The 26,419-nt window shown below is 41.7% G+C and overlaps 2 protein-coding genes across 3 annotated transcripts; one reads left to right on the forward strand and one right to left on the reverse strand.

The window, feature by feature from the left end:
• Positions 1 to 18,091: 18,091 nt before the first annotated feature.
• Positions 18,092 to 18,768, reverse strand: CUNH11orf71 (chromosome unknown C11orf71 homolog). Its single transcript, XM_070038511.1, has one exon. It carries the CDS (start codon positions 18,511 to 18,513, stop codon positions 18,151 to 18,153), a length of 363 nt encoding a protein of 120 aa, XP_069894612.1. The 5' UTR covers positions 18,514 to 18,768; the 3' UTR covers positions 18,092 to 18,150.
• On the forward strand, positions 18,755 to 26,018 carry Rbm7 (RNA binding motif protein 7). 2 transcript variants are annotated; one of them, XM_070038509.1, is made up of 5 exons: positions 18,755 to 18,940; positions 19,965 to 20,127; positions 20,739 to 20,826; positions 21,628 to 21,722; positions 23,402 to 23,601. In XM_070038509.1, exons 1-5 carry the CDS (start codon positions 18,845 to 18,847, stop codon positions 23,500 to 23,502), a joined length of 543 nt encoding a protein of 180 aa, XP_069894610.1. In that variant the 5' UTR covers positions 18,755 to 18,844; the 3' UTR covers positions 23,503 to 23,601. The 2 variants fall into 2 exon arrangements, with proteins under 2 accessions (XP_069894610.1, XP_069894609.1); XM_070038508.1 differs by having other exon boundaries at positions 18,762 to 18,940; positions 21,628 to 21,718; positions 23,402 to 26,018.
• Positions 26,019 to 26,419: the final 401 nt, after the last annotated feature.

Below are 26,419 nucleotides of genomic sequence, written 5' to 3' on the forward strand. Positions count from 1 at the left end.
AAAGGAAAAGTTCCTTCTGCCAACTGATCTTATCGGCTGGCCCTTCTTCCATGTGATCCAAGTAGGAAAATCTCTGTCTTGTGGCTGACATCTTGCAGACCAGTGGGAGAAAGAGTCCTTGGGGAAGAGACTCCAGGGCCCAGAGAAAAGCTCCTGATGAGGCAGAACTCGCCATAATTTACCAGCTGCTGGACGAGTTCTGTTCTCCCTGCGGAGGAACTGTTGGTTAGGGACAAGCCATGTTTGTGTTCTCTGTCACCATGTCACAGACTTAAATTTGTAGCGGGTTTGAATGAGGTCTGCCTTAAGCGTGCAGGTTTGACCTTCAAAGCTTGATTTTTCTGGGGACCTCTGACTTACCAAGATACGATGTCCACAATCCAGCTTCCAGTAGGAAAAGTGTAGCCTACTAGAGACCAGGGACCTAGCATACTCTGTCAAGAAAAACAAACAAACCAACAAACAGCTGGGCACCTGTGGCCATGGCTCATGCCTGTCATCCTAGCTACTCAGGAGGCTGAGATCTGAGGATCACGGTTCAAAGCCAGCCTTGGCAGGAAAGTCCCCCAATTAATCACAGAAAAAGCTGGAAGTAGCTCTGTGGCTCAAGGGGGTAGAGTGCTAGCCTTGAGCAATATAGGAGCTCAAAGACAGTGCCCAGGCCCTGAGTTCAAGTCACAGGACTGGCAAAAAACAAAAAACAAACTCCCCAAAGCCCCCAAACATAGTGAATTCTTCTAACCTTGTGGGATGGTCTTTGTCACAACTTCTCATGTCTTCTCCTAAGAATTTGTCTCTAAAGGTGCCCGCCTCATTTGGTGGCTAATAAACTCTCTTCCTTATCCAAATTTTCCTTCAGCACCCTAGATTCTGCATTAACGTCTAGAGCATTTCTTTCCCCCCTTCTTTAACTTTCTTGTATACATTCTTAATGTCTCTTTAAATGACCCATAACAGTATTGAAGTTTTATAACATGCCTTTCATATATGATAAGCTCTTTCACATGTATTTGACTTTCCTAAGAATTTCTTTTGCAGGGGAGGGGGTCAGTCCTGGAGCTTGAACTCAAGGCCTGGGTGCTCTCCCTGAGCTTTTGTGCTCAAGGCTAGCACTCTACCACTTGAGCCAGAGTTCCACTTTTGGCTTTTGTGTGTATGTGTGTGTGGTTAATTGAAAATAAGAGTCTCATGGACTTTCCTACCCAGGCTGACTTTGAATTGTGATCCTCAGATCTCAGTCTCCTGAGTAGCTAGGATTACAGGTATACGCCACCGGTGCCTGGCTATCATCTTCATTTTTTTTTATTATCTTCATTTTTAAGGATTTAAAAAACCAGCAACAGGGCTGGGAAGGTGGCTCAGTGGTAGAGTGCTTGTCTTGCATGTATGAAGCTCTGGGTTCGATTCCTCAGCACCACATAAACACATAAACAGAAAAAGCCGGAAGTGGCACTGTGGCTCAAGCGGTAGAGCACTAGCCTTGAGCTGAAAAGCTGAGGGACAGCACTGACACCCAGAGTTCAAGCCCCATGACCAACCAAAAAACAAAACAAAACAAAACAAAAACAGCCACAACAGCAAGACTGGTGTCAAGTTCAAAGAGCTACCAATGTCAGAATTGAGATTTGAAGCCACACTCCATCGGTTACATTTTTAACACCTTGGATTGTCTACAAACAATACATAGTAGCATAGTGTTCAGACCCTTCCCAAGCTGTGTCTCCAGCCTGGTTATCCTCTACCACCCCCTGCTCCAAGCAGACAAGACACCCCACATTCTTGGTATGACGGCTTTGGTTATTTTGTTCCCTTAACCTAGAAAGTGAAGTTTTTCACCACCTGGAACACTTCATCTAGCTCAAAGTCACACTTATGAAGGGCCACTTTCACCAACATCCCAAGTCAGAATTGCCTGTTTCTAAGGTGGGTGCATACCTGTACGTACTCCCAGTGATACGGTTTCTTCTGCTGTTTGAGATGGACAAAGATTATTCACCATCACAGCCCTTCTGGGTCCACAGCTAGCTGAGATGCCCTAGGGTTGCAGCTCAGCAGCAGGCAACACCTGCTAGTATTGCAGCTCAATGTCAGACAATACTTTCCCAAGGCATAGCTTCACTGCTTTCTGCTCTGGTTGCTGTCTAGACAAATGAAGCCCACAGACAATGAAGGGTGAGTGTGAAGAACTTTATTCAGAAGTATCTTTTTTTTCTTTTCTTTTTTCCACTCAAGGCTAGCACTCTACCACTTTGAGCCAGTGTTACTTTCAGTTTTTCAGTAGTTAACTCGAGATAAAATCCAGGCTTGCTTTAAACCCCCAATCCTCAGATCTCAGCCTCCTAAGTATCTAGGATTACAGGAGTGAACCAAGAGAAGTACCTTAATCAAAGGCTGCTGCTATGATCCGAGTGACTCAGCCTAGATAGGCTGTTAATTCCTAATCAGGTACCCTCTGCAAATTCCGCCCTCAAGGTCCCTCAAGGTTACTGAAAGGAGGAGCTAGAGAGGAGCAGAATGTAGCAAGTTTTGTTTCCTGCTAGAATCCCTTTTGAAACAATGTTGTCTCTTTTGTATCTGGATTGGGGGGGAGGGGAGGCGGGCTGGGTCCTAGCTTTCACTACCACTGTGGAGGTTGAGGCAAAGGCCTCAAATTCAAGGCCAGGCTCAGGTACATAGGGAGACCTCCTTTTGCAAACAAAAAATATATTACCTGCTCTTTCCTCTGAGTTGTCTAATTAGACCTTAGGCCATTCCACCTGAGTTTATAGCAGTCATTTGCATGTTTATTTCTGCCATTGTTGCTGGCTTCTTATTTCAAGGGCTATGTCATTTAATTTTGTCATTTATTTTCCTCCCCATCTTTTTATAACATGCCTCCATAAATGTTCGTTGATTTGAATTGCTAACAGCAGCAATAGTAATTGTGATAATAATGTTAGTAAGCCTTTGCTTGCTAACTCAGTGGTTTCAGTTATATTTGGAAAGTAAAGTTGTTTTTTAATTTAAACAAACACTGTATCACTTTCTTTGGCTTTTCACAGCTGAAAAAGAAAAAAAGAAATTTCTTCATCTATTTACCGATTTTGATGTCACTTGAGAAGCTTCATTTCAAATACCCAGCTATGTTTTTGTATGCAGTAGAATAAAATTCTAACCATCATCCGTTAGAGATAAAATGCTAGAGATAAAATGGGAGAGCATCTATTTTACTCCCTAGGAGACACTCTTTTTTTTTTTTTAATCCTAAATCTTGTAAATGCTTTTCTGTGTAAGGTCCTGTCCTAGGCTGTTTGGCCCTAACCCAGAACTTTCGTTATATACCATTCTAAAAGGTCAAAGTGAATTGAAAACATATCTTCCTGCTCAAACCCAACCTTCATTTATTGGTGAGTCTGTAAGAACTGACATGAGATCTAATTCCATTCCTCTGGGCAAAACAGAAGGAACCCAAAGAAGAAAACAGAGAATGAACTAAATAAGCCCCAAGAGAAATCAAGCCGGGAGTGGATGTGTTAGCCAAGTGGCAGAATAACTTTCTGCTTAACTGAGAAACTAGTTAGAAGTCAGCCATGTGCGGGAAGATATCACACACAAAACAACAACAACAAAAAGCTTATGGATATAGAAGTCTTAATTAAAAAAAGACTGAAGAAAATGATTAGGAAATAATTAAAAGGAAAACAGTATAGTTTCTCCAAAGCAGAGAAATGTGATGATAAATAAAGCGATCTCTCTTCCCCCTTGGGTTTCCTGCCAGCTGGAAGGGGGAAAAAATAAAGAAAAACAACTCCTTGTTTCTGCCCATAATTTGAAATATCTGGAGCAGTGGGTTTATTGACAGGAAGTGTATTTACCATCTAATCAGAGGGGTCCCAAAGGGAAACGAATGTTGTCTACATCAGAGGTGCCCTAGAGACCTGGCTGTTCATAGCTGCGTGAATAGGAAGGAAAGCACCATCTTCCCTGCTAAAGAGCCACACAGTTGGTTAAAGAACGCACATTTCTTCATTAGTGTCATTGCAGGAGGCGATGCTGGGCAGGCTGGAGGCCCTCTAATGGGATACTGCAGCTGTTGAGACAGAATGAGAAAAATGAATGCTCTATTTTCCTGTCAACCTCCAGTCCTTGGTTTCTTTCTTTTTGCTTTTTATCAGTCAATCTGTCTTCTTTCTCTCTTCCTTCCTTCCTTCCTTCCTTCCTTCCTTCCTTCCTTCCTTCCTTTCTTTCTTTCTTTCTTTCTTTCTTTCTTTCTTTCTTTCTTTCTTTCTTCTTTTCTTTGTTTTCTTTTGCTAATCTATGCACTAACCTGGTAAACTCATGTATAGTTGTAATTTCGTTTTCGTTTTGTGCTTGGTAATTGTGCTATGGGCTCAATTTGACAGGAATTGCGCTAAGTGAAGGAAACTGGCAGGTGGGAAGACAAAATAAACAAAGGAACAAAAAACAACCCAATGTTGCCAAATCGCCAATTAAGGAAAGTGCTAGAGGGAGGAAACTAGACCTGGAACTGGTATCAGTAAAAATGATATAACATGATGCTGCATTGGAAAAGACATTTTGAAGAGGCACTTAATGAAGGAGATGAAAGAAGTAGATTACACAGAGTGGCTACGTATGTACATGCATGCATATATATATATATATATATATATATATATACATATATACACATATATATATCCCAAATTTAGACTGCAAAGAGAGACCTTGTGCTATACAGTCATTTATTGCAAAGCTTTGGACTAGACAGCTAAGGAACACATAAATCCAACTGTGCTACAGTTGATAGAGAGGCTGATTCTCCCTCCACAAATAAAGTTGGTGTATCCCCCAAACTGTTAGAAACCAAAGAACACTGTGTCATTCCCTTATAAACCATTAAGTCATTTATGAATATATTTTGGCTGCCATATAATTGGAAAGTCATCAACGGAAGCAACAGTTCTGAAGAAATAATATTTTCCTACTTTCTGAATCCAAAGATTCGGCCTAATCTTACTTCTCTGGCCAAATTAAATGAAGGTAGCAGACATGTGTTGTCATGTGGGGATTTGATTTCAGCCCTGTCTTCCTGTTATGTGGGGAGAATTGGAAATAGTGGTCACAAAATCTGAGAGGTCACAATGACCTCTCTTCTCCCTCTTAGGCCTGAAACTGGCCTAACAAGAGGTTGGCTAGAGTCCTCTATGCTGCAGAGTAGTAGACATATATACTAGACAGAGCCTGGGGCCTGCCCTTTGCGGAAGAACTGGAATCTGGACTAAATGCCCCAGGCAAGTGTCAACTCTTCAGGTCTGAGCTTACTCAGAGACACAACCTAAGCAATTAAATCACATCGGTCACAAGAATCTCCCAGTTCCCTGCATGACAGCCCTTCACGAATCCACACAGCATCCCCGAGAAAGTAGAAAGCAGGGGTAAGTTTTCCAACTTGTCAGCAAGTAGATGTTTCAAGAAGAAATTAGCCAGCCCACGAGGACGCACAGAAACAGAACTGAGCAAAGCAAAGAAGCTGCTCTGGGCCTCTGCATCTGACCAGAGCTCCTAAGCTTGTTCTCTGTCTCTAAAAATAGAGTCGTCCCTGCCCCCTGGGACTTGGACCAAGGACTTGGCATCTAACAGTCAGAGTTTAGAGACAGTTCCTTGTGTTTAGGTGGAATCATCTTTCTGAAGATGGAAAGACCCTTGGAAGATGTATCTTATAAGTGGTTCATTACTACCTGAGCCAATTACTCTGAGGCTTTGAGCCCCAGGGAAGGAACAAAGAACAGGCTCCCTAAAATGACCCAATGGGATTCTATTCCATTTCTCTCCTCCTGTCAAGCCCAAACATATCTTTTCCATATTATGACACTTGGTATGTAGAGTTGAGAAGGGCACAAGTCAAGAGTATTAATTGTGTTCCTTTCCATAGGCTGCAACTTAATCTCCTGAGAAATAGATTTTTTTTTGCCTCTGCTCATCTCCTTTTTCTAGCTTTATTATCTTCTCACCAGTATGTCCTGTTTATTATCGGGTAACACCAAGGACATAATCTTTTCTAATTGTTTCAGTAATGCAAGGTAGCAAAAGAGCAAGGAGAGGGCTGGTAGCAAAACCAAGCTCTTATTTCTGAGTTCTGTGCCATCCCAACAGAACTCAAATTCATGCACAGCCCACCTGCTTATATGATTACACAAACAAATCTCAGTCTCTGAGCTTTAGACCAGCTTTGGAAGCAGAAATCTTTTCCTTGATGATTTACTTACTTGATTATTCACGTATGTATGTACATATGGATGTATTTTTGTGGCAGGCTCTTCTTAGGTTGCCTGGGTTGGCTTTGAACTCCTGGACTCATGGGATCTTCCTACCTCAGCCTCCTGAATATCTGGAACTACAGGCACTCTGCCACTTTACCTAGCTTTGTTTCCCCCTTCAATTTTCTATTTGATAGACTTGGATTGGTTTCTCATCCTTACTTAAGTTGTCTCCTTCTGGTAGGCCTGGTTCTCATAAAGGTCCTTTTCTTCTCCTGTGCGTGATTATGAGAACTCTTGAGACAAGTATCATTTCCATCATCTACATCTTTAGGAGGGAAGTAGTCCTAATAGGATCTTGTGACTGATGCTTTCCTGGTGTTACATCAAGACAGACACAACCTTATAAAGGGACTTCATAGACTCACTCCTGGACTGTTGCTTGACTGTAGGCAGGTGACGATGGATATTTGGAGGAAAGGTGAGGGGAAGTGGATAATCAGTGACCTTTGAAGGATTTAGTTTTGGATCTGGAAACCAATGCAGCTATCTACTAGCTAGCTGGGGGGAGATGGACTCATTACTTAATAACTTACTTTCCTGCTTTGTAAAGCAGAGACAAAGCCCCTTCATGTGTGCTCCAAAAGTGTGTGTGTTGGGAACTAAATCTCTAAATTCATATTGGTGATACTGGGAGATAATTAAGGTCAATTAACACCATCAGATTAAGACAATAGGTGCTCAACACGTGGAGCACTGGTTCTCTCCTGAGAACTTTTCTATGAAGGACTTTGATTAAATGACCCTTACAAAAATTCCATGAGGTGTTTGTTTGTTTGTTTTGGACATTTTAAAGAGGAACTATCTTAATGCAGGGTGCCAATGGTTTACAGCTGTAATCCTACTCAGAAGGCTGAGATCTGAGGATCGCACTGCAAGTCAACCCAGGCAGGAAAGTCCATGAGACTCTCATCTCCAATTAAGCACACAAAAAGTGGGAAGTGGCACTGTAGCTCACGTGGGTGGTAGAGCACTAGCCTTGAGCAAAAGGAAATTAGGGACAGTGCCCAGGCCTAGAGTTCAAGGCCCAGGACTGGGAGGGGGGAAGAAGGGGGAGGAGGAAGTATCTGAGTCTCAAATGTCACTTTCTCTGAAGGAAGTCAGTCACTATACTGTGAGGTTAGTTAGCCTTGTGAAACTCTATGGAAATGCCCATTCAGAGAGGACTCGGGGTTCTCTTACCACTAGCATTGTCGCATTGTCAGCCACGTGAGTGAGTCATCTTGGAATGGATCTTCCATTCCCATTTGAGCTACCAGAGGACCAGTATCTTAATTACAACCTCCTGAGCTTAGAGCCAAAACCACTCGGCTAAGCCACTATGAAAATTCTGGACTCACAGAAAATTCAAAGTACTGTTTATTGTTGTTTTAAGCCACAAGGCTTTGAAGCAGTAGATAACCAATTTAGTGTTAGTGCCAGCTCTTTTGTTTGCTTGTTGTCTGTTTGAAGTAAGGGTGATGATGGGTTTGATAGTTGGATTTAGAGATGTTAAGATATACTCTAGGAGGATATTTTTAACTAAATAGTAAATAAATATCTGAATCTCAGAAGAGAACTGGCCTGAAGATTTAAATTGGGGAATCTTCAATAGATGGAGGCTCTTTGAAACTAAGAAAGAGTGTAAAATATCAGAAGAGATGTGCCAGGCACTGGTGGCTCACGCCTGTAATCCTAGCTACTCAGGAGGCTGACACACTCAGGACTGTGGTTCAAAGCCAGCCCGGGCAGGAAATTCCATGATACTCTTGTCTCAGAAAACTGGAAGTGATGCCCTGGCACAAAGTAGTAGAGCACTAGTCTTGAGCAAAAAAGTTCAGAGATATTGCCCAGGCCCAGAGTTCAAACCTTGGGACTGGCAAAAAGGAGGAAGGGAGGGAGGGAGGGTGGGAGGGAGGGAGGAAATAAGGAAGAAAGGAAGAAAGGAGGGAGAAAAGGAAGGAAAAAAGGAAGTAGAAAGGAAGGAAGGAAAGAAGGAGGGAGGGATGGACAGAAAGGAGGAGGAAAAAGAAGAGATGTTACTGAAAGCTCTATCTCTGTTGATTTGTGAAGGACAGCATACTTATGAAGGAAAAGAAATAAGGTGTGTTACTTTGGGCAGAAGGAAGAGGAAAACAAAATACAGTCTCAAAGTTCTACAGTCTTGCTGGGTGCTGGTGGCTCATATCTGTAATCCTAGCTACTCAAGAGGCTGAGATCTGAGGATCTTGGTTCAAAGCTAGCCCTGGCAGGAAAGGCTGAGAGACTCTTATCTTCAATTAACCACCAGAAAACCAGAAGTGGTGCTGTGGCTCAAGTGGTAGAATGCTTGCCTTGAGCTGGGCAGGAAAGTCTGTGAGATTCTTATACTGCCAAAAAGCTGAATGTGGAGCTGTGGCTCAAGTAGTAAAGTCCTAGCCTTGAGCTAAAAAGCTCAGGTCCTGAGTTCAAGCCCCATATTGGCATATGTGCATGCACCCATGCGCCCATGCATGTGCACACACACACACACACACACACACACACACACACACTCACACACACACGGTGGCATATTCCTGTAATCTCAGCACTACAAAGGCAGATTGTGAGTTCAATACCAGCCTGAGCTTTTTAATGAGACTCAGTTCTTTTTATACATAGAAAAATTAGAATTAACAGTAGTCAAGAAGTTGGGAATGTATTCTGTAATTCTTCAAATTGTCTTTCACAAGCCACTTGAGCCACAGCGCTACTTCCGGTTTTTGTGTGGTTTATTGGGTCTCACACACTTTGCTGCCTAGGCTGGCTTTGAACTGCAATTCTCAGATCTCAGCCTCCTGAGTAGCTAGGATTACAGGCATGAGCCACCAGCACCCTGCTTCTCCCTTTCTTTTCCATGTGCTCTGGTTGCCACATTGAATCTATATAACTAAAGCTTTGACATTTAAATATGGAATAATCTCTTTCTTTTGTCTTTTCTTTTTTTGGTACTGGGGATAGAACCCAGGACGTTGCACTTTTGAGGCAAGTGCTATGCCACTGAGCTACATTCCAGCCCAGGAATATTTTTTTTTAAGTGACATAAAGAATATCTGGAAGATTTCAGAGCTAGAGCCTAAGAACCAAATAAGAAATAAGAAGTACAAAAATAGCCATCAGAAAGAAAAAAGCCATAGATATTTATTTACAGGTACTCTCTGCTATAGATTAGCCCAAAAGATAAGAGTCTATGTATAAATTCCCATCATCAGTAGAACAAAGGAATATGCTTTCTCTTCTGGCCATGGATGTGTGAGAAAGGATTAACTCAGCTACCTGACTTCTGAAATTTAATGGATGTATTTATGGAAGAATATTAGAGGTAGCTGGTCTTGATTCAAAAAAAAAATGCTAAATTTCCTAAACCTGGACCGTGTTTTCAGAAATTCAAGCTGCATTTAGCAAAGCAAGGAAAAAATAAATTCAGGCTGCTAGCTTGGCAGCTGGTCTGGATACAGTATTTTGCTCTGTTTACTCTGTCAGGAAGCCAGTTCCATTTGATTAAATTCTGAAATTAGAATGCATGCACTCTGGAAGATACCGAGCGCCTTCATGCTTTTACCCGTATGGAAAATGTGATTAAGGAAATGAACTCAACGGCTGTAGCACCAGCAGAGATCAATGCAACAGCTGTATTCAACCAGGCTCAATGGGCTAGACCTTTACTTTATTAAAATGGATGGCTTTAGCATGGAAACTGTGTCCACATCACAGAACTGTCCTTCTGCTCTCAACAGAGGCCCAGAAAAGAGCCAAGTGCAGCTGCCATCAAATATTATGGCAGCATGAAAACTCAGATCCTCTCTCATGCCACAAAACTAAGCCAAAAGGAAGGATAATGAAAGAATTTATATGCACAGTCTTCCCACAGTAACATATTGGATTCTTTTCAGAATTGCTAGTATGTCCTAATTTGGCAAGATTTTTAGAATCCTCACCCTCCTCTTCCCCCCCCCAAAAAAAAAAATCTTGAAATTTTGTGACTTTTTTGGCATTGCCTAAAGTGAAGTAGACTATGAGTGATCATTTACATGGCGAAAGATAGCCAGAGGCTAAATATGACCAGATAACCCACAAGAAAATATATCATTGTCTTTATTTACTCAGTTATCATACGGAAAGAGGAGATTTGCTTAGAAAAGACTTCAATTAGAGCCTATGATTGCCAAATCTTCCCTTTGGCCTTATTGGAATTGTTTAATAAGTTGAAAGGAAGTCAGAGGATGTGAAGGACGTACCCAAGAGAATCTGCACTGGAAGAGAGCCTACATAAGACTTTCTGGAATCAAAGCACATTTTCATGGATATTATGTCCCAGGATCTGATTCCCTGGGCTTTGCAGATTAAGCAACTGTTTGTGAGGGACTGCAAATACTGTCAGATTCTTTGGAGTAAATTCACATGAACTAGAGTCACAAGAAGATGGGACATAGAGTAGAAGACAGGTAACCATGAGACGTAGAGGTGTTAGGTGAACCAAGTTCAATATCCTTAAGATGTGCTGATAGTTGCTTGCTTGGTCAGCTTGGAACCGGGGCAAGCAGAGTTAAGAAAGCTCGTTAATTGGCTTAATCTGGCTATGTCTCCATCTCTACAGATTAGATGATGCTTTCACATTGGAGGACCTATGGGATTGTGTGTGTGTGTGTATGTGTGTGTGTGTGTGTGTGTGCGCGCACACGCACGCGCGCTCGCACTAGTACTAGGGTTTGAACTCTAGATCTGCAAGCTATCAAAACTAGTGCTCTACCACTTGAGCCACAGCTCCAATTCTGGCTTTTGGTTGGCTAATTGAAGAGTCTTACAGACTTTCTTGTTTGAGCTGCCTTTGAATTCAATCATTAGATCTCAGCCTCCTGAGTAGGCAGAAGTCCAGGCACCAGTCACCAGCGTCTGGAGGGGTTGCCTTTTTAGAAATACCATAAAGACTGTTTTTTCTGTTACTACAATCTTTGTGGCCTTTGTTTATCTTCCAGCCATATTGAAATACAATCATTTATCCACTCCAGTTTGATGTTTTGCAGTACTAGGGACTGAACTCTAGCCAGGCAGGTTCTCTAACCCTTTAGCACTCCTCTAATTCCTTGAGGGCATTTGTTATTTTTAAGCTAGGGTCTCACTTTACACCCAGGCTGGACTCTGCTGTGACCCTTCCAATTGTTGTTGAGGATCACAAGCGTTCACCAGGAGTCTTGTAAACTTTTTTATGCCTGAGCTGTTCTTGAACCACCATCCCCTATTCTCTGCCTCTGGATTAGGTAGTATTATAGGCTTGATCCAGTATACTGGGGCATTTGATGAGTTTTGATCATTTTATATGTTCATGAAATGATCATCACTATCAAAACCATTCAAAACATTTCTTTATACCCTTTCCCAGTCAATTTCCAACCCCAAGCATACATGACTGGCTTTTGTCAAGATAGCTTTTTTTAGATGAGATCATATAATACATATGATTTCATATCTGGTTTTTATCATATGTAACACAATGCCATTGTAACAGCTAAGATTCACGTGATTAAGATTTCAAAATCATCTGAATAGCTGCTACCTGGGATATCGCCTTAAGTCAGTTCTCTAAAACGGCTTCCTGGGCCATCCAGGCAGGTAACTGAAATATGTGAGATGAATGTGCAGAAGATAGGTTCATGAAAACACAAGGCCTGGCTCAAAAGGCATTCACCTTTAGTTTTACTTCTAGCCACATGTTGACAAAAGAGAGTGGAGAAAATAAGCAAGTCACAGAAGAATACACACAGGTTGATATCCCTTATTTTAAAATAGGTGAAACAATTTGATATTACACTTAGGAATGCACATGTAGCAAAAGTAGGTTAAAAACCATAAAAAGAAAAAGCATCCGAATGCAAAACCCCAAATTTAAGACAGTGATCATGTATAGCAGGAGGAAATGTGGGCAGGTTATAGATGCAAATTAAGTAGAAGGGAAGATTTAATCTGTGGGGTGGTATTTTAAATTTAAATACATGGGTATTTTACTCATACTACTTTGTATATAACACATATTGTGTGATACATTTTTTAAGGCAAAAAGAAACCCCCAAACCCTGTTAGGCAAAGAGCAATCCCATGTGGATTTGGCTCGTGGCTACCCTAGCACAATAAGTAGAATTGCACAGTCACTGAGTGAATAAGCTCTGAAGCCAGGCTGCCTGATCACATTTGAATCCCTGCTTTACCACTAAATAGTTTTGTACCCTTGGGCAGCTTAGCAGAGAATTACTAACATTCTCTGCAAACTCAAGCCCGAAGGCTAGACACAGCTCTGCCAGTTCCTGTACAGCCTTCCAGCTAAGAATGGTTTGTACATTTTTTAAGTGTTTGGAAAAACTGCCCTCAAACATTGTCATGGAATGGTGAAGCGTTTTGGAAATTAGCTTTGGCTATAGAATAGGTTCTGTGTCCCCCACCCTTACCCCCCTGAAACTAAGAAGTAAAGTCGCACTTACATGTCCAACCAGTATTTCAATAGCAACTAACATTGTTGGAGTCCCAAGCAATCTCAAGACGATTTCTTTTACACACATCCTGTGTTTATAAAGATTAGAACAAGAAGCAAGATTTCCCTGTCTATCCAGTTTTGCAGTAGATGTACTTTCTGAGCTCCAACTGGAGTCCAACAGGGTCTTCTGGACCTGAATGTAAATGGAAAGAACATTTCATATTTCAAAAGTCATTTTTAATTGTGCAACTGAGAAGCTTCTACCTAATCTTCGATGGGAAGCAATTAATCTGCAATGTAATGACATGCTAAAAAGCAAGTATCAGAGAAAATGTTCAATAAAATTGTGTGAATGCCTTTGAAGCAGTGAATATGCTCAATTAAAGCCATATGCTCATGGACTCGTGTCAGTACTTGGCCAGCTCTATCTGTATGAAAAGACATATTCAAAGATGGGCTATATAACATCGTATTAAATTCAGCATTAACAAATGAATGCTGGTAATTGGTTTTTTCATAGTATAAAGAATACAACTTTGCCAGTGGCTCATGCCTTGTAGTCCTAGCTACTTAGAAAGCTGAGATCTGAGGATCATGGTTCAAAGCCAGCCCAGTCAGGAAAGTCCATGAGACTCTTATCTCCAATAAACCACTCACAGAAAACCGAAAGTGGTGCTGTGGCTCAAGTGGTAGAGTGCTAGCCTTGAGCTGAAGAGCTGAGGGATAGACAGAGCCTAGGCCTAGAGTTCAAGCCCCACAACCAACAAAAAAAGAAAAAGAAAGAATACAACTTTGAACTCCATCCAGTCAAGAAAAATGTTATGCTCCCCAAAAGAATTTTGTCTCCTCCTAGTATCATGAAGAGCTGTATTAAATCATTCTATTGTGAATTTCATTAGAAGAAATTTTGTGAAAACTTGTTTCTTCTGATGTGTGTGTGTGTGTGTGAGTGTGTGTAAATATACATAGTTTGGTTTTGCTTCTTGGATCACAAAGTCTAGAATATTTACTTCCTGGCTTATTTGTGAGGATATTGGAACTTCACGTCAGGACCGGGGTACTGTTCCTTAGCCTTTTCACTCAGTGCATACAAAATTGATTTGGACATGGTTTGAGTTCATATGCCTAAGAACACGCCAGAAGCCTACTAAAATCTGTCATAGCATATACAAAAATTAACAAATGCCTGAAAATTTGAGTCTTAGAAGGATACAATAATGGTGACAAACAAAAGCAGCAACAAATCAAAAAGAAACCTGGAAGTTATAAGGGTGAAAAAACACAGAAGTATTAATTTTTTTGGACTTCTCTTAAGAGTTTAAGATTTACAGTAACAACATGCTATAACCTATAGGGCTGTAACTTAAGTGAAAACCCACCTGTGCACTAGCATATGGATGTGTGTGTGTGGTTGTAGGTATGGACAGGGATTCTCCTACTTACATTAACTTTTTCTTTTGAGATGGTGTCTGGTGCAGGCTTACCTGAAACATAATCCTTTCCAGTCCCAGCCTCCAGCTAGCTGAGGTCCCAGGCACACACCACTGTGCTAGCAGTGGGTTGAAATGGACCTTTCAAAATGTTTTTCCTGCACTGACCTCAAACCAGGATCCTTCTGATCTCTGCCTCGAGTAGTTAGAATCAGGTACCTGGCCTTTTTTCTTCTTCTTTTGTGCCAATCTTAGGGCTTGAACTACAGCCAGGCCTGGGCACTGTTCCTGAGTTGTTTTTGCTCAAGTCTATCACTTGAAACAGTTTTTTTTTTGTGTGTGTGTGTGTGATTCATCAGAGGTAAGAGTCTCAGACTTTGCTGTCTGGATTGGCTTAGAACCATGATCCTCAAATCTCAGCCTCCTGAGTAGCTAGGATGACAGGTATGAGCCATCAGTGCCAGTTTTGGCCCTGTTCTGGGAAAAATTTGTCACTGTTTTAAGAAATTTCATAGAGAGGGGCTTTGGTTTCTATGTCTACAATATAGTCTTTGTGACTAGAACACACTGGGACTTGGTTGCTTTGGCAGATGTTAAGAACACCCACTGATTCAGACTTAAATAATGGAACATTTGTGAACAAGACTCTCTCCAATGAAACACAATAAGCCACATCATTTTATTTTCTGACACATACACCATTATTCAACCAGCCTTATTTCTGATGACTACATGAGTGGACAAGCTGAAACTCAGTCTTTCTTGGTTCTCTTGCTCTTGTAAATTTGGGCAGTGTTACGTCAGACATTTGTTCCATCAGTTACAAGCCTCAGTCTTTTCCCTCACATGCTAAGAAATACAATCAGAGGCAATTTAATGCCAGATTGTCTTCTAAGTGATGACTATATGAGCTTAACTGGTGTGCCTCTTACGGACAGCACTGTCCCCTCTCTAATGTCCTCGTTTGCTGATGTAGTCCCTTATGTATTATATCTTAATTTTTCTCTTCAGCTCGAGGTTAGCTAGTAGTTACTACTTGAGCCACAGTGCCACTTCCACTTTTTCTGCTTATGTGGTACTGAGGAATCAAACCCAGGGCCTCATGCATGTGAGGCAAGCACTCTACCACTGAGCCATCTTCCCAGCTCTAACCAAGTTTTTGTTTTTGTTTTTTTAAAGAACAGAATTACAGATTAAATGGAAAAGACTCTAAGAAGTCCTTTGGTCCTACTCTATATATGGTGAGAACTGCAATAAAATTCTTCAGAGGATTCAATGTTGATTTGGACCTGCAGGTTGCTGATTTGTTACCCTTTGAAATGGTAGTTTTCCAGTGTTAGGCATTTTGATGTCTTAAAAATGTTCCCCTCCATTTTAGCTTTAATTTCATTATACTTTTCCACCCTAACACTTGGTGTACGTGGGATTCCTTTTTCAATCATGAGTTTTCTTAATACTCAGCTTAGAGTCATCCATTGCATAGTATGAACTTTTAACTTCTTTTAGCCATCTGGGTAGTATGTTACATATTGTCTTTGGAAAATAGAGAAAATAATTACCTAACATCATTTTGTTGTGTAGTTCAGAGAAAGAAACCCAACTGAAAACTTGCAAGGCTCCACCATTTACTACCTTTTATATGACCTCAGAAAATTTACTTCATCTCATTTAAACTTTCTCAAGAACAAAATGAAAGTATTTATCTTATGGGCTACTATGAACATTAAATAGCATAAAGTTCCATGAAATCATTATGTATTGTAAGTGATACATAAGTCTTTACTTCTAAGTGCCTGATTCAGGCACAGAATCATCAATAATCTCAATAAACAATGAATATTAGCCCCTAGCACACTACCTTATATACAACTCTCAGTAAAGCTGGTATTATTCTGTCCATCATCCTTCTTATGACTTGGTTCCTCGATGTCTCACATGAATCCTTTATGGAAATTATCCCATTGATCTAATTGTAGTCCTAACAGATATTGTATAGTGTGTGGCAATTTTTATTTGAATGTAAATATCCTAAGAAAGCCTATAATAGACAAGAGTTCACCAGGAAAAAGTTCCTCTACTTATTCTTATAAAAAACTGGCACTTCAAACCTACTGACTTAAACCAGGGTACATGTAAGTAAGGCTAAGGAAAGAGGATCACTAATTCAACCCTAGCCTGGGACAGTGAGCAAGATCCTGTCTCAAAAAAAAAAAAAAGCAAAAGCAAATCAACAATAATGGCTGTTGGTAAATATGTGGCTAAAGAAAACAGCAAAGAGGTGAGCACGTTATAAACAAACCCACGATGGCTCCCGCCTGGAAGCCTAGCTACTCAGGAGGCTGAGATCTGAGGGAAGTGATTTGAAGCCAGCCTCAGCAGGAAAATCTGTAAGACTCTTGTATCTTAAATTAATGCTCCCTTATCACACTCAGAAGTGCAGGTGTGGTTCAAGTGGTACAGCACCCATCTGGAGTCTGGATAGTCTTGAGCACAAAAGCTCAAGGACTACCTGAGTTCAAGCCCAAGGACCAGGAAACAAAAGCAAAACAAAACAAAACAAAAAACCTACAGCCAACCAAAACCAAAACCCCACCAGGATAGTGCACTATCTTGGAACGCCACTGCAACTGACAGTGATTTTTTTTTTTTTTGGGTCTGGTCGTGGGGCCTGAACTCTGGGCCTGGGCACTGTCCCTCAGCTCTTCAGCTCAAGGCTAGCGCTCTACCACTTGAGCCACAGCGCCACTTCCGGCTTTTTTCTTTTTGCTTATGTGGTGCTGAGGAATCGAACTCAGGGCCTCAGGCATGCAAGGCAAGCGCTCTACCACTGAGCCACCTTCCCAGCCCCTGACAGTGATTTTTATTACTGTATTTAATGAACAATCCAGTGTGATAATTACCCATTAATCTAGTCGCCTCTTTGTTTAGAATATGGCTGTGTAAAGTTTCCCCACTGTGCTTACAGGAGAGAAGCACCCCAAATACTTTTGAATGGCTGGAATATAGACAAGAACTTCTAAGATACTACTGTCAACGGAGAAGAGGTACCTGCATGATTAACCTTTATCCAGTATATTTTAGCATGCTGATGCAGATTAAGGAGCTTTGGGCGCAAATAAGAAAGTGACTAACACGAGGTAAAAATCCATTTGGTGCCTCTGGCAAAGAAGGGAATTAACTAGCTTGAGTAATTTAAAATAGTTGAGTTTTATGGCTCATGCTTTGTTAGTATGTACACTGGACTTAAAACAGAAAAATGCTAGGGAAAGATATTCTAAGCCAGTGTAATAGAAAGGACTTCATCTTTTCACCAACAAAAAGTGATATTAAGTGAGGCAAGGAGGAAGGCAGTGAGGCCCGTATTAATTACAAAAAAAGGGAATCAAGCAGGGTGCTGGTGGCTCATGCCTGTAATCCCAGCTACTCAGGAGGCTGAGGGCTGAGGATTGGTTTGAAGGTAGTCCAGGCAGGGCAGTTTACGATACTTATCTCAAATTCCAGAAAAAAGCTGGAAGTGGTGCTGTTGCTCAAAGGGTAAGAGTGCTAGCCTTGAGAAGTGGCTTGGACGGCTCCTAGGTCCAGAGTTCCAGGCCCAGTAAAAAGAAAGAGTGGGGGAGGGGAGGGAGAGAGAAGAAAAGAAAAAAAAAAAGAGAAGAGACAAGAAAAGGGGATCTGTCCCGGAGGGCTGTCCAAATGTGATCACTGGAACCCCCAGGCAGGAAAAGTGTCAACAAAGAATTGTTCACCTCCCTCCCAAGCTAATTATTCGAGGCTACCTGTGGGTCGGTGGCAACCTTTTCTTTTGTGCTGCTGTTAACCCCTACGTGCTTATTCTGATCTATCTGTTGAGTGCAAATAATACCCTTCTTCGAAAGGAAACCGCGGGGACGCCAGGGCAGGGTTTGCGAGAGGCCTTGTTCGCAAGCTAACTCTTAACAGGGGGAAGGGCTTGGCTCTACACGGCGAGTCGGGCTGCGATGATGCTCCCGAAGGCGATCAGGCGCTGCTGGAGCACGGTTCGGAGCAGGTCGAGCTTGACTCCCGGGGTCGGGTACGGCGAGAAGCGGTTCTGGCGGTTCCGGAGAAGACGGGCCGCACCCCGGCCGCCCCCGGGGCCCCGCCGGCCTTCGGTCCGCACGCTCGGCCGCACCGTCGGACGCGGTCCCGGATACACCGCCTCGGGTCCGGCCACCAGGAAGCTGTCCCCGGACACCATGGCCAAGGCCTGGGCCGAGGGGCTGAGGTCGCCATGGGAGCAACGGTACGCCACCCGGTCCCGCTGGTCGCCGGCCGACAGAGACGCACAGTTCAGGGCCATCGTCAAACACTGCCCGCAGTGTCTGCGTCAAACGGGGGCCTTCGAAGCTCCACAGGTCTGTCCGGCCCACCTCGGACGCGAGGCCTCACTAACCCGCGGGCGCCATCACGTAGCGCGGCGGCCTTCAAAACACAACACAAAACCTCACGGACGCTCTTCTCGCGAGCGTTACGCTGCGCATGCGCAGCCGCGGCGCGCCGCGAAGAACGTGCGTGACGGACGTTGGTACGTCATGATATAATCCGCCGGCCCGGACGTACTTTCTGAGCGTGCGCAGTGCGGGCGTGGGTCGCGACCCTTCGGCCTAAGTGGGGAAGGGGGCGGTGTTGAGATGGGGGCGGCGGCGGCGGAGGCGGATCGCACCCTCTTCGTGGGTAACCTCGAGACTAAGGTCACCGAGGAGCTCCTCTTCGAGCTGTTCCACCAGGTAAGCGGCTCTGCGGTCCGTTGGGCGGCTCGCTCGGGGGAGGCATGTCCAACGTCTTTCCCGCGCGAGCCTGGCGTGGGGTGTGGGGGGGCTTCCCCTGCAGGTGGGCTGTTGGGGGGCGGGCTTGGGGGTGCGCCCGGGGGGCGCGGAGGCTCGCGGAATCGCCGGGCATCCAGCCCCAGAGTGACAGCGGGGACCCCCGTGGCGGGACCCCGCATCCACCCGTCCCCGCGATCAGCGTTCGGGGGGCCCCTGCGGCCGTCGGTCACCCGCGTGGGGCCGTTACCGACCAGCGCTCTCGCCTTTGTCCTCCTCGCCCCGTCTTCCTTTTGAGGTGATTTCCTCTCTGTCCCAGACGTTGTATCTTTCGTATCCCTTTCCGCCGAGGTCTGCCGGTGAATGTCCGAGCTCACTACAGATTCCTCCGCCCCCCCCCCCCCCCCAAGAATTACAACAACAAAAAGAAGAAGAAACCCACACTCTTTGATAGGAAGTCAGCCTCGTAGCGTTTCGGGATTAGGATACTGGAAGGATTCTAAGTATCTTGTTCCTTCTGGTTCGAATGAGCCACACTGTAACAGCGTTTGATACAAAAGTTACTTTTTTTGGGGGGGGGTGATGGGGGTGCCGAGTGGGGGAGGTCAGGGAAAATCAGTTCTCGTCCGGGACAGGCGCTCACATTTCCAGGCTGGGGGAAACTTGGGAGAGCCCCCGCCCCCTCCCCCCCATTGGTCACATTGTTTCAAACGTCACAGGGTGGTGCGGAATGGAAATTCAATGAATGGCAACTTCACTTTGCTCGCGGGGCTCCCTTCCCCAAGGAAATCGGTATCAGTTTTAAGTGAGAAACAGCTGTTTTTACCCCTAACCGAAATGAAATCCTTGTGTTCCCTGGCTGCTTACTATTTCTTAAGTTCCTGGTTGCATTTCTGTTGCTTTTGAACATTGTCTTCTTTTTGACTTGTAAAGTGTGAGTATTTTCTTGAAATCGCCTTCTTTAAATTCTCAACACTTCTGTTTGTAGGCTGGGCCAGTAATAAAGGTGAAAATTCCAAAAGATAAGGATGGTAAACCAAAGCAATTTGCCTTTGTCAACTTCAAACATGAAGTATCTGTTCCTTATGCAATGAATCTTCTTAATGGAATCAAACTTTTTGGGAGGCCCATCAAAATTCAGTTTAGATCAGGTAACTATGACACAATGTTACAAGGAGCAGGGTTCCTTTGCTGTTTTGTTTTTAAGTTACATTCAGTTTTAAATACATTTCTGGATGAAAATAATTTCTTAAATCCTGTGAGTAGCAAACTTAATCCCTGAAAAAGTTAACCTTGACACATGGGTTTTTGAAAATTGTCCTATTTAAACCGAGTTTAAAAATTTATCTTGGATTCCTAAGAACATGTATGCTTTATTACAAAATGTGTGTAAATTTAAAATCCATGCTCTTAACAGCATGGATTTTTCTCTCTGAAAATGCTTGTCGAAACTACTTTCACAGTTTTGGTTCTTGATCATATCTTGAAACCTTCCATAGATTCAGGATTATAATTTAGCGTAGGAATCAAATATGGCCTGAATGGATATTTAAAATAGTATCTTACTTGGAATGTTCGATTTTGCAAACTTCATATTATGCACTTAAAATTTTTACTGAAGAAAAACTAAAGCAATTGGCAATATTAGATGTTTTTATTTTTTAAATCATATTTCCCTTTTTGGATCAATTCTTTGTGAGGGAGACAGAATTTCAAATTAACCTTCTTGTCAGCTTGAAATGTTGAAATTCTTTCATTCTAGGAAGTAGTCATGCCTCACAGGATGTCAGTCCTTCTTATCCCCAGCATCAAGTTGTAAACTCAAGCCCTACCTCCACATCTCCTACCAGGTAAAATTTCCCACTTACTGTTAAAGTCACTTTTCAGAAATTTCCTCAGGTAATGAACTCAAAATCCATAATGAGTGACTGACTTCTTCCTTATATTCCTATGTCTTTGCTCTTCTGCTTTATTACTTGTGTTGCTTTGCACATTTATTTAAGTAGAATAACAATAGTATATTTTGATTTTTAAAAATTGCTTCAATAGGAGAATGGATTAGAAAGGGCAAGAATGGAATTAAAACACCAATTAAGAAGATGTTGCTAGCAGGTCATGGCTGGCTCTTGCTGGCTTACCTTTCAGGAGGTTGAGATCTTAAGATTGTGGTTCATAGCCAGCACCTGCAGGAAAGGCTGTGAGACTTTTATCCAATTAGTACCAAAAAGCCAGGAGTGGTGCTGAATTCAAACCCAAGGACTGGCACACACAAAAAAGAAGCTGTTGGTAGCTTCTTGGCAGGAGAATTGGAGTGAGAGTGGTATTTTGGAATAAGGCAATACCTAGAGCTGTAAAGAACTGAATAGGTGTGAGGAGATACTGGAAAGTAGCAAGCAGTAGTACAAAAAAGGTCTCCTTTAGATTGACCAGTCTAACATAGAACTCCTTGTCTCTGTCTCGCTTTCAGTGGATCTGTTAGTCATGTATTTCTTAGAATTGTGAAAATATCCTGCCTGTATTTTTCTTTTTGCTCTCTAAGAGCAGATACTGTGTCTTATTTCTTTTCATCTTGGAGAATTGGGTTACATTTATAATGATGATGTTTAGTAAAGCTTGTTAAATGAATATGTTGATTTTCTTGTTTTTGACAGATATGAAAGGACTGTGGATAATATGACTCCATCATCACAGATAATTCAGAGATCATTCTCATCTCCAGAAAATTATCAGAGACAAGCAGTGGTAGGCTAATTATTTTTCAAATTGAATTGCTAAGCAAAGTCATACTAAGTTAAAATGATAGGGTATACCAGGTAAAATGTTTGTTATTAACTATTGTTCAGTTGTAGGTTTTTTCCCTAAAGCCCTTTAGGCATAAATTAAGTATGGAAATTATTGGTACTTACTGTGTAGCTCTGTCTTGTGGAACGCATGAGCCTCCCGCCTTAGCTCCCCAAGTGCTCGCATTTCAGGTGTGTGCCAGCACATCTTTTTTTTTTTTAAATAACATTTTCTCAAATTTTTGTTAGACTAGCTCGATCTTCATAGATTGAATATTCATTTTATCTTTCACTAGGCATGTAGTTTATATGACATATAGTACATGTCAGTATAGACTTCAAAGATAAGAAGGACTAAACCCACATTTTGTGTTGTAGTTCTCTTGACTGTCATTAATGCTTATATATAAATACTGGAGATTAATTTTCTGAAGCCCTTGTTACCTATTCTAAATGACCTTTTTTTGGTGCCTGTCCTGGGGTTTAAACTCAGGGCCTGTGTGCTGTTCCTGAGATTTTTTTCTCAAGGCTAGCTAGCACTTTACCACTTGAGCCACAGCTCCACCTTTTTCTGAGTAGTTTACTGGAGACAAGAGTCTCATGGACTTTCCTTCCTAGGCTGGCTTCAAACCACGATCCTCAGATCTCAGCCTCCTGAGGAGCCTAGGATTACAGATGTGAGCCACCAACCCCTGGCTTATGAATGATTTTTTTTTTAACCTTTAACTCTTTAATATACTTATGTTTTCTAGATCAGCTTAATGGTTTGTTTCATATCACTGAATTTGGGCTTAAAACCTTAGCTGTTTACTAATTCTCTCAGTGCTACTCACTGGCCATGCTGGTTTCTGTTGGAGCGAGGGGGGTGGAAAAGCCAATCTTCTATTCCTTTTTTTTTTTGGTTATTGTTTTATGTCAGTCGTGAGGCCTGAACTCATGACCTGGGTGCTGTCCCTGAGGTTTCTTGTTCATGGCTAGTGTTCTATCACTTTGAGCCACAGCTTCATTTCAGGTTTTCAGGTGTTCAAAACATGACTTGGCCTGTGATCCTCAGACTTTTGTATTTTACAGACCTACATTATTATAGCTTTGTACAGTAAGAATTTGAGAACACTGGCTTAGTTAGTATCACATCTATTTTCCCCATACTAGTTCATCTTGCATGCTATTTTTGTCTTATCTTCCCTACACAATTACTTTCCATTATTTGAAAGGTAAAGTCAGATTTCTCTAGTTACTAGGCATCCCATTGTCTTATTCCAGTAAAGCCTTACACTGTTAGAACTGCTTCCATTGTACTTTGAGGCAGAATTACTTGGTTTTCTTTGAACAGATTGTATTTTTTTTCTTCTGTTACTGTTGTTTGTACACTTTCCTTAAATTGGTCTATTCATCCTTTCAATACTCAAATTCTATGTCACATTAGACAGTAACTCATAATCATCTTGTGTGACCTAATAGTCAAAAGTAGGAATGCTGATAAAACTATCAGCAGTAGGTATTCATCCAAGTGAGTGAAGCTTTTGAATTACTTTTTGTTTTATTTAGGTTCTGGTTTTCCTTTGTTATGTGGTTAACTCTGACTAAATACGTATTAGCTCTTCTAATTTGCAGTTAATATTTCCTTATTTATGTTTTCCCTTAGATGAACAGTGTTTTGAGACAGATGTCATATGGTGGGAAATTTGGTTCTATGCGTGTGGATCAATCTGGATTTTCATCATCAGTTCAGTCACATGGTCATAACTTTAACCAGTCTTCAAGCTCCCAGTGGCGCCATGATACACCGTCATCACAGCGCAAAGTCAGACAGAATTCCCATCCCTACCTAGCAGATAGACATTATAGCCAACAGCGTTACACTGATCATGGGCCTGACTACCATTACAGAGGAATCAGAGATGATTTCTTCTATGAAGACAGGAGTCCTGATGGCTGGAACCATGACTACGATAACAGAAGAGACATTAGTAGAGATGGAAAATGGCACTTATCTCGACACTAGAAAGTGGTACAATGAGATTGTCTTAGGGCCATTTCAGGCCCTTGTGACTAAGTTGGTCTGGACATTTTGTAGAACTGTACAGAGCAGCTTTACAAGTTGCACATTTCTTATAAGAAGTTTTAAAACCCATAGCTGCAGTTTCATGCAGACATGAGAACTGTGGTTCCAGTTTTATTATAGTAATAACCTTTCACCTCAGGGTTTTAGGAAGAGGAAAGGGTTTTATACAAAAAAAAGTGCTACCGTTTCTGATTGATAATTTTAGACAATTAAAAAGGATGAATTGTATAGATTGGTTGTATTATAAGGCAAATATTTTAATTATTTGTTATCCTTTTGTAATGCAAGGATTATCTTAATCTCTGTGGATATAATAGAAATCATTCAAGTTGATAGTCTGAAATGGCTGTATGTATTTTGTTAATAAGGAAATACAACTTTTCAGTGATTCATTTTATTAACACTTTATTTGAGGAAGCAGATTGATTACATTTGGTGGGGGGAGAATATAGACTTAAGTTTCTTGGAAATTTTAAGTACAAATTTTGTGACATGTTCTTTTGAGTTTTAGCCCTGCTCGAACTCACAATTTTAGGGTTTTTTTGTTTTTTTTTTGCTAGTCTTGGGCTTGAATTCAGGGCCTGGGTGCTATTCCTGAGCTGCTTATGCTCAAGGCTAGTGCTCTGCCATTTGAGCTACAGCTTCACTTCAGGCTTATTTGGTAGTTTATTAGAGATGTAAGCCTCAGATTTCCCTTCCTGGGCTGGCTTCAAACCATGATACTCAGATCTCAGCCTCCTGAGTAGCTAGGATTATGGGCCAGAACCACCTGTGTCTGGCAGATTTTAGAATTTAAAAAAATCATGGGCGCTGGGAAGGTGGCTCAGTGGTAGAGTGCTTGTGTAGCATTCATGAAGCCCTGGGTTCGATTCCTCAGTACCACATAAACAGAAAAAGCCAGAAGTGGCACTGTGACAGCTCAAGTGGTAGAGTGCTAGCCTTGAGCAAAAGAAGCTCGGGACGACAGCACCCAGGCTCTGAGTTAAAGGCCCAAGACTGGCAAAAAACCAAAAAAAACAAAAAATCATGTTTCATGTAAGATGGGCCACTCAGGAAGCTAAATATCTCTACTTGTATATTTTTACATTAAAAATTACAGTATTAATGTAAATCTCTTTAAGAATAATAACAATTCATAGGTAAAATAGTAAAACGTTTTACTCAAAATGCTCTCTTTTGGAAAAGTTCATGGAAGCCTTTATGTGCTGCCTCTATCAGTCAGACTTCATCATTTTTGACTTTTCAAAGTGCCCAAAACAACAGGGGTTATAAGGATACAGTTTATTATGGAGCTTGTACAGGTTTCTGTGTGTGTGTGTGTGTGTGTGTGTGTGTGTGTGTGTGTGTGTGTGTATGTGTGTGTAAACGTGATTGGGAAGAAAGTTAACATATTCTGATTTAAAAACTTTTAATCTTGTTAGAAAATGTTTTGTACCAAGGTTATGTTTCCGTTTCCTTGCACAATTGTTTATAAAAATTCACTCTGAAAAATCTGGGTCATTTTACTATTAACCCACAGCATTTGTACCGTGTTGCTTTTTAATATATTAAAAACAAAAAGGAATGTGTCCTTATTTTGGCATCACTAACTTCAGAGATATTTGTTCAGTAAGCTCATGCTGCTCATACTCATACTTTATTGGGGTGAAGATTATTAGTCTTTTATAATTATAGCCCTGTAATATTCCCAATCACCACACATAAAACCAAAGCCCATATTGATGGGCTTTGGATGGATAGAGTAATTTTTTCCTCCTACTGGCTTTCATACTGAAGATCCCTTGTGACTTCTTCATTCACACCTTCAAAGTAACTGAAATAAGAACCTGTAAATGGATTCAGCAGAACACCCTCAGAGGAGTCAGTGTAGAGCCACAATAGGAAAATGAGTGCAAAGATGACAGTAAAAATGAAGGGAAAACTGTTTTAAGATTTTCTGAACAATAACCAAATTCTGAACAACCATTAGATCCTATTGTAAAAAAACTGCATGTCATGGTATATTGTGCCATTAATGTGTTCCAGATATGTGAATATTCTTGTTTCAGTAAGATTTGGATCTACGTTCATGGATGACATGTCGATTTAAATTACTTTGGTTGGTTCTGGTCTCTGCTTTTGGGTGCCTTATTTGATGGTGTGCTAGTCCTTGTGAATTATGATGTTATTGTGTTTCTATAAATATTTATGAACTTTGCTCTGAGACACTTAAGTTGTATTTATTTAGGGCTTTGATTTCAGTATTTTGGGTGACTTCAGAAGCATATTGCCTCAATTTTAATTTTAATTGAGGCAAGACATGGCGAGGAATGGGTGTCCCATGTATGAGTTACAGAATTTTCTGCTGGCAAGTGAGAATATACTGTTCTGGTGTTACATAAGTGCTGAGTAATTAGGAATCTTTACGGATTGACCCCTGTATGCTGATACGCATTCTCATGGAAACTAGAGGCAGCCAGTAGGCCCTTTCTTTTGTATTGGATGTTCTGTTTGCCTTGTTTTCTTATCCACTTCCAGTTGTGTTTCCTCAGCTCAGGAAATAGAGGGCTCCTGGACACAGCCTGCCCTGCCTCAAGCCTTCTACAGTATAGCCTGGAG

The sequence above is a fragment of the Dipodomys merriami genome, unplaced genomic scaffold, assembly GCF_024711535.1.
Source record: "Dipodomys merriami isolate MVZ:Mamm:240054 unplaced genomic scaffold, mDipMer1.0.p SCAF_29, whole genome shotgun sequence".
Lineage (NCBI taxonomy): Eukaryota > Metazoa > Chordata > Mammalia > Rodentia > Heteromyidae > Dipodomys > Dipodomys merriami.

What these genes read in the sequence shown, in the direction of transcription:
- CUNH11orf71 (XM_070038511.1), bottom strand. Translation starts at nt 18,513, where the DNA reads ATGGCCCTGAACTGTGCGTCTCTGTCGGCCGGCGACCAGCGGGACCGG.
- Rbm7 (XM_070038508.1), top strand. Translation starts at nt 18,845, where the DNA reads ATGGGGGCGGCGGCGGCGGAGGCGGATCGCACCCTCTTCGTGGGTAAC. An exon ending in TCTTCGAGCTGTTCCACCAG is followed by an intron (nt 18,941 to 19,964) that starts GTAAGCGGCTCT and finishes TTCTGTTTGTAG; the next exon opens with GCTGGGCCAGTAATAAAGGT. An exon ending in CAAAATTCAGTTTAGATCAG is followed by an intron (nt 20,128 to 20,738) that starts GTAACTATGACA and finishes CTTTCATTCTAG; the next exon opens with GAAGTAGTCATGCCTCACAG.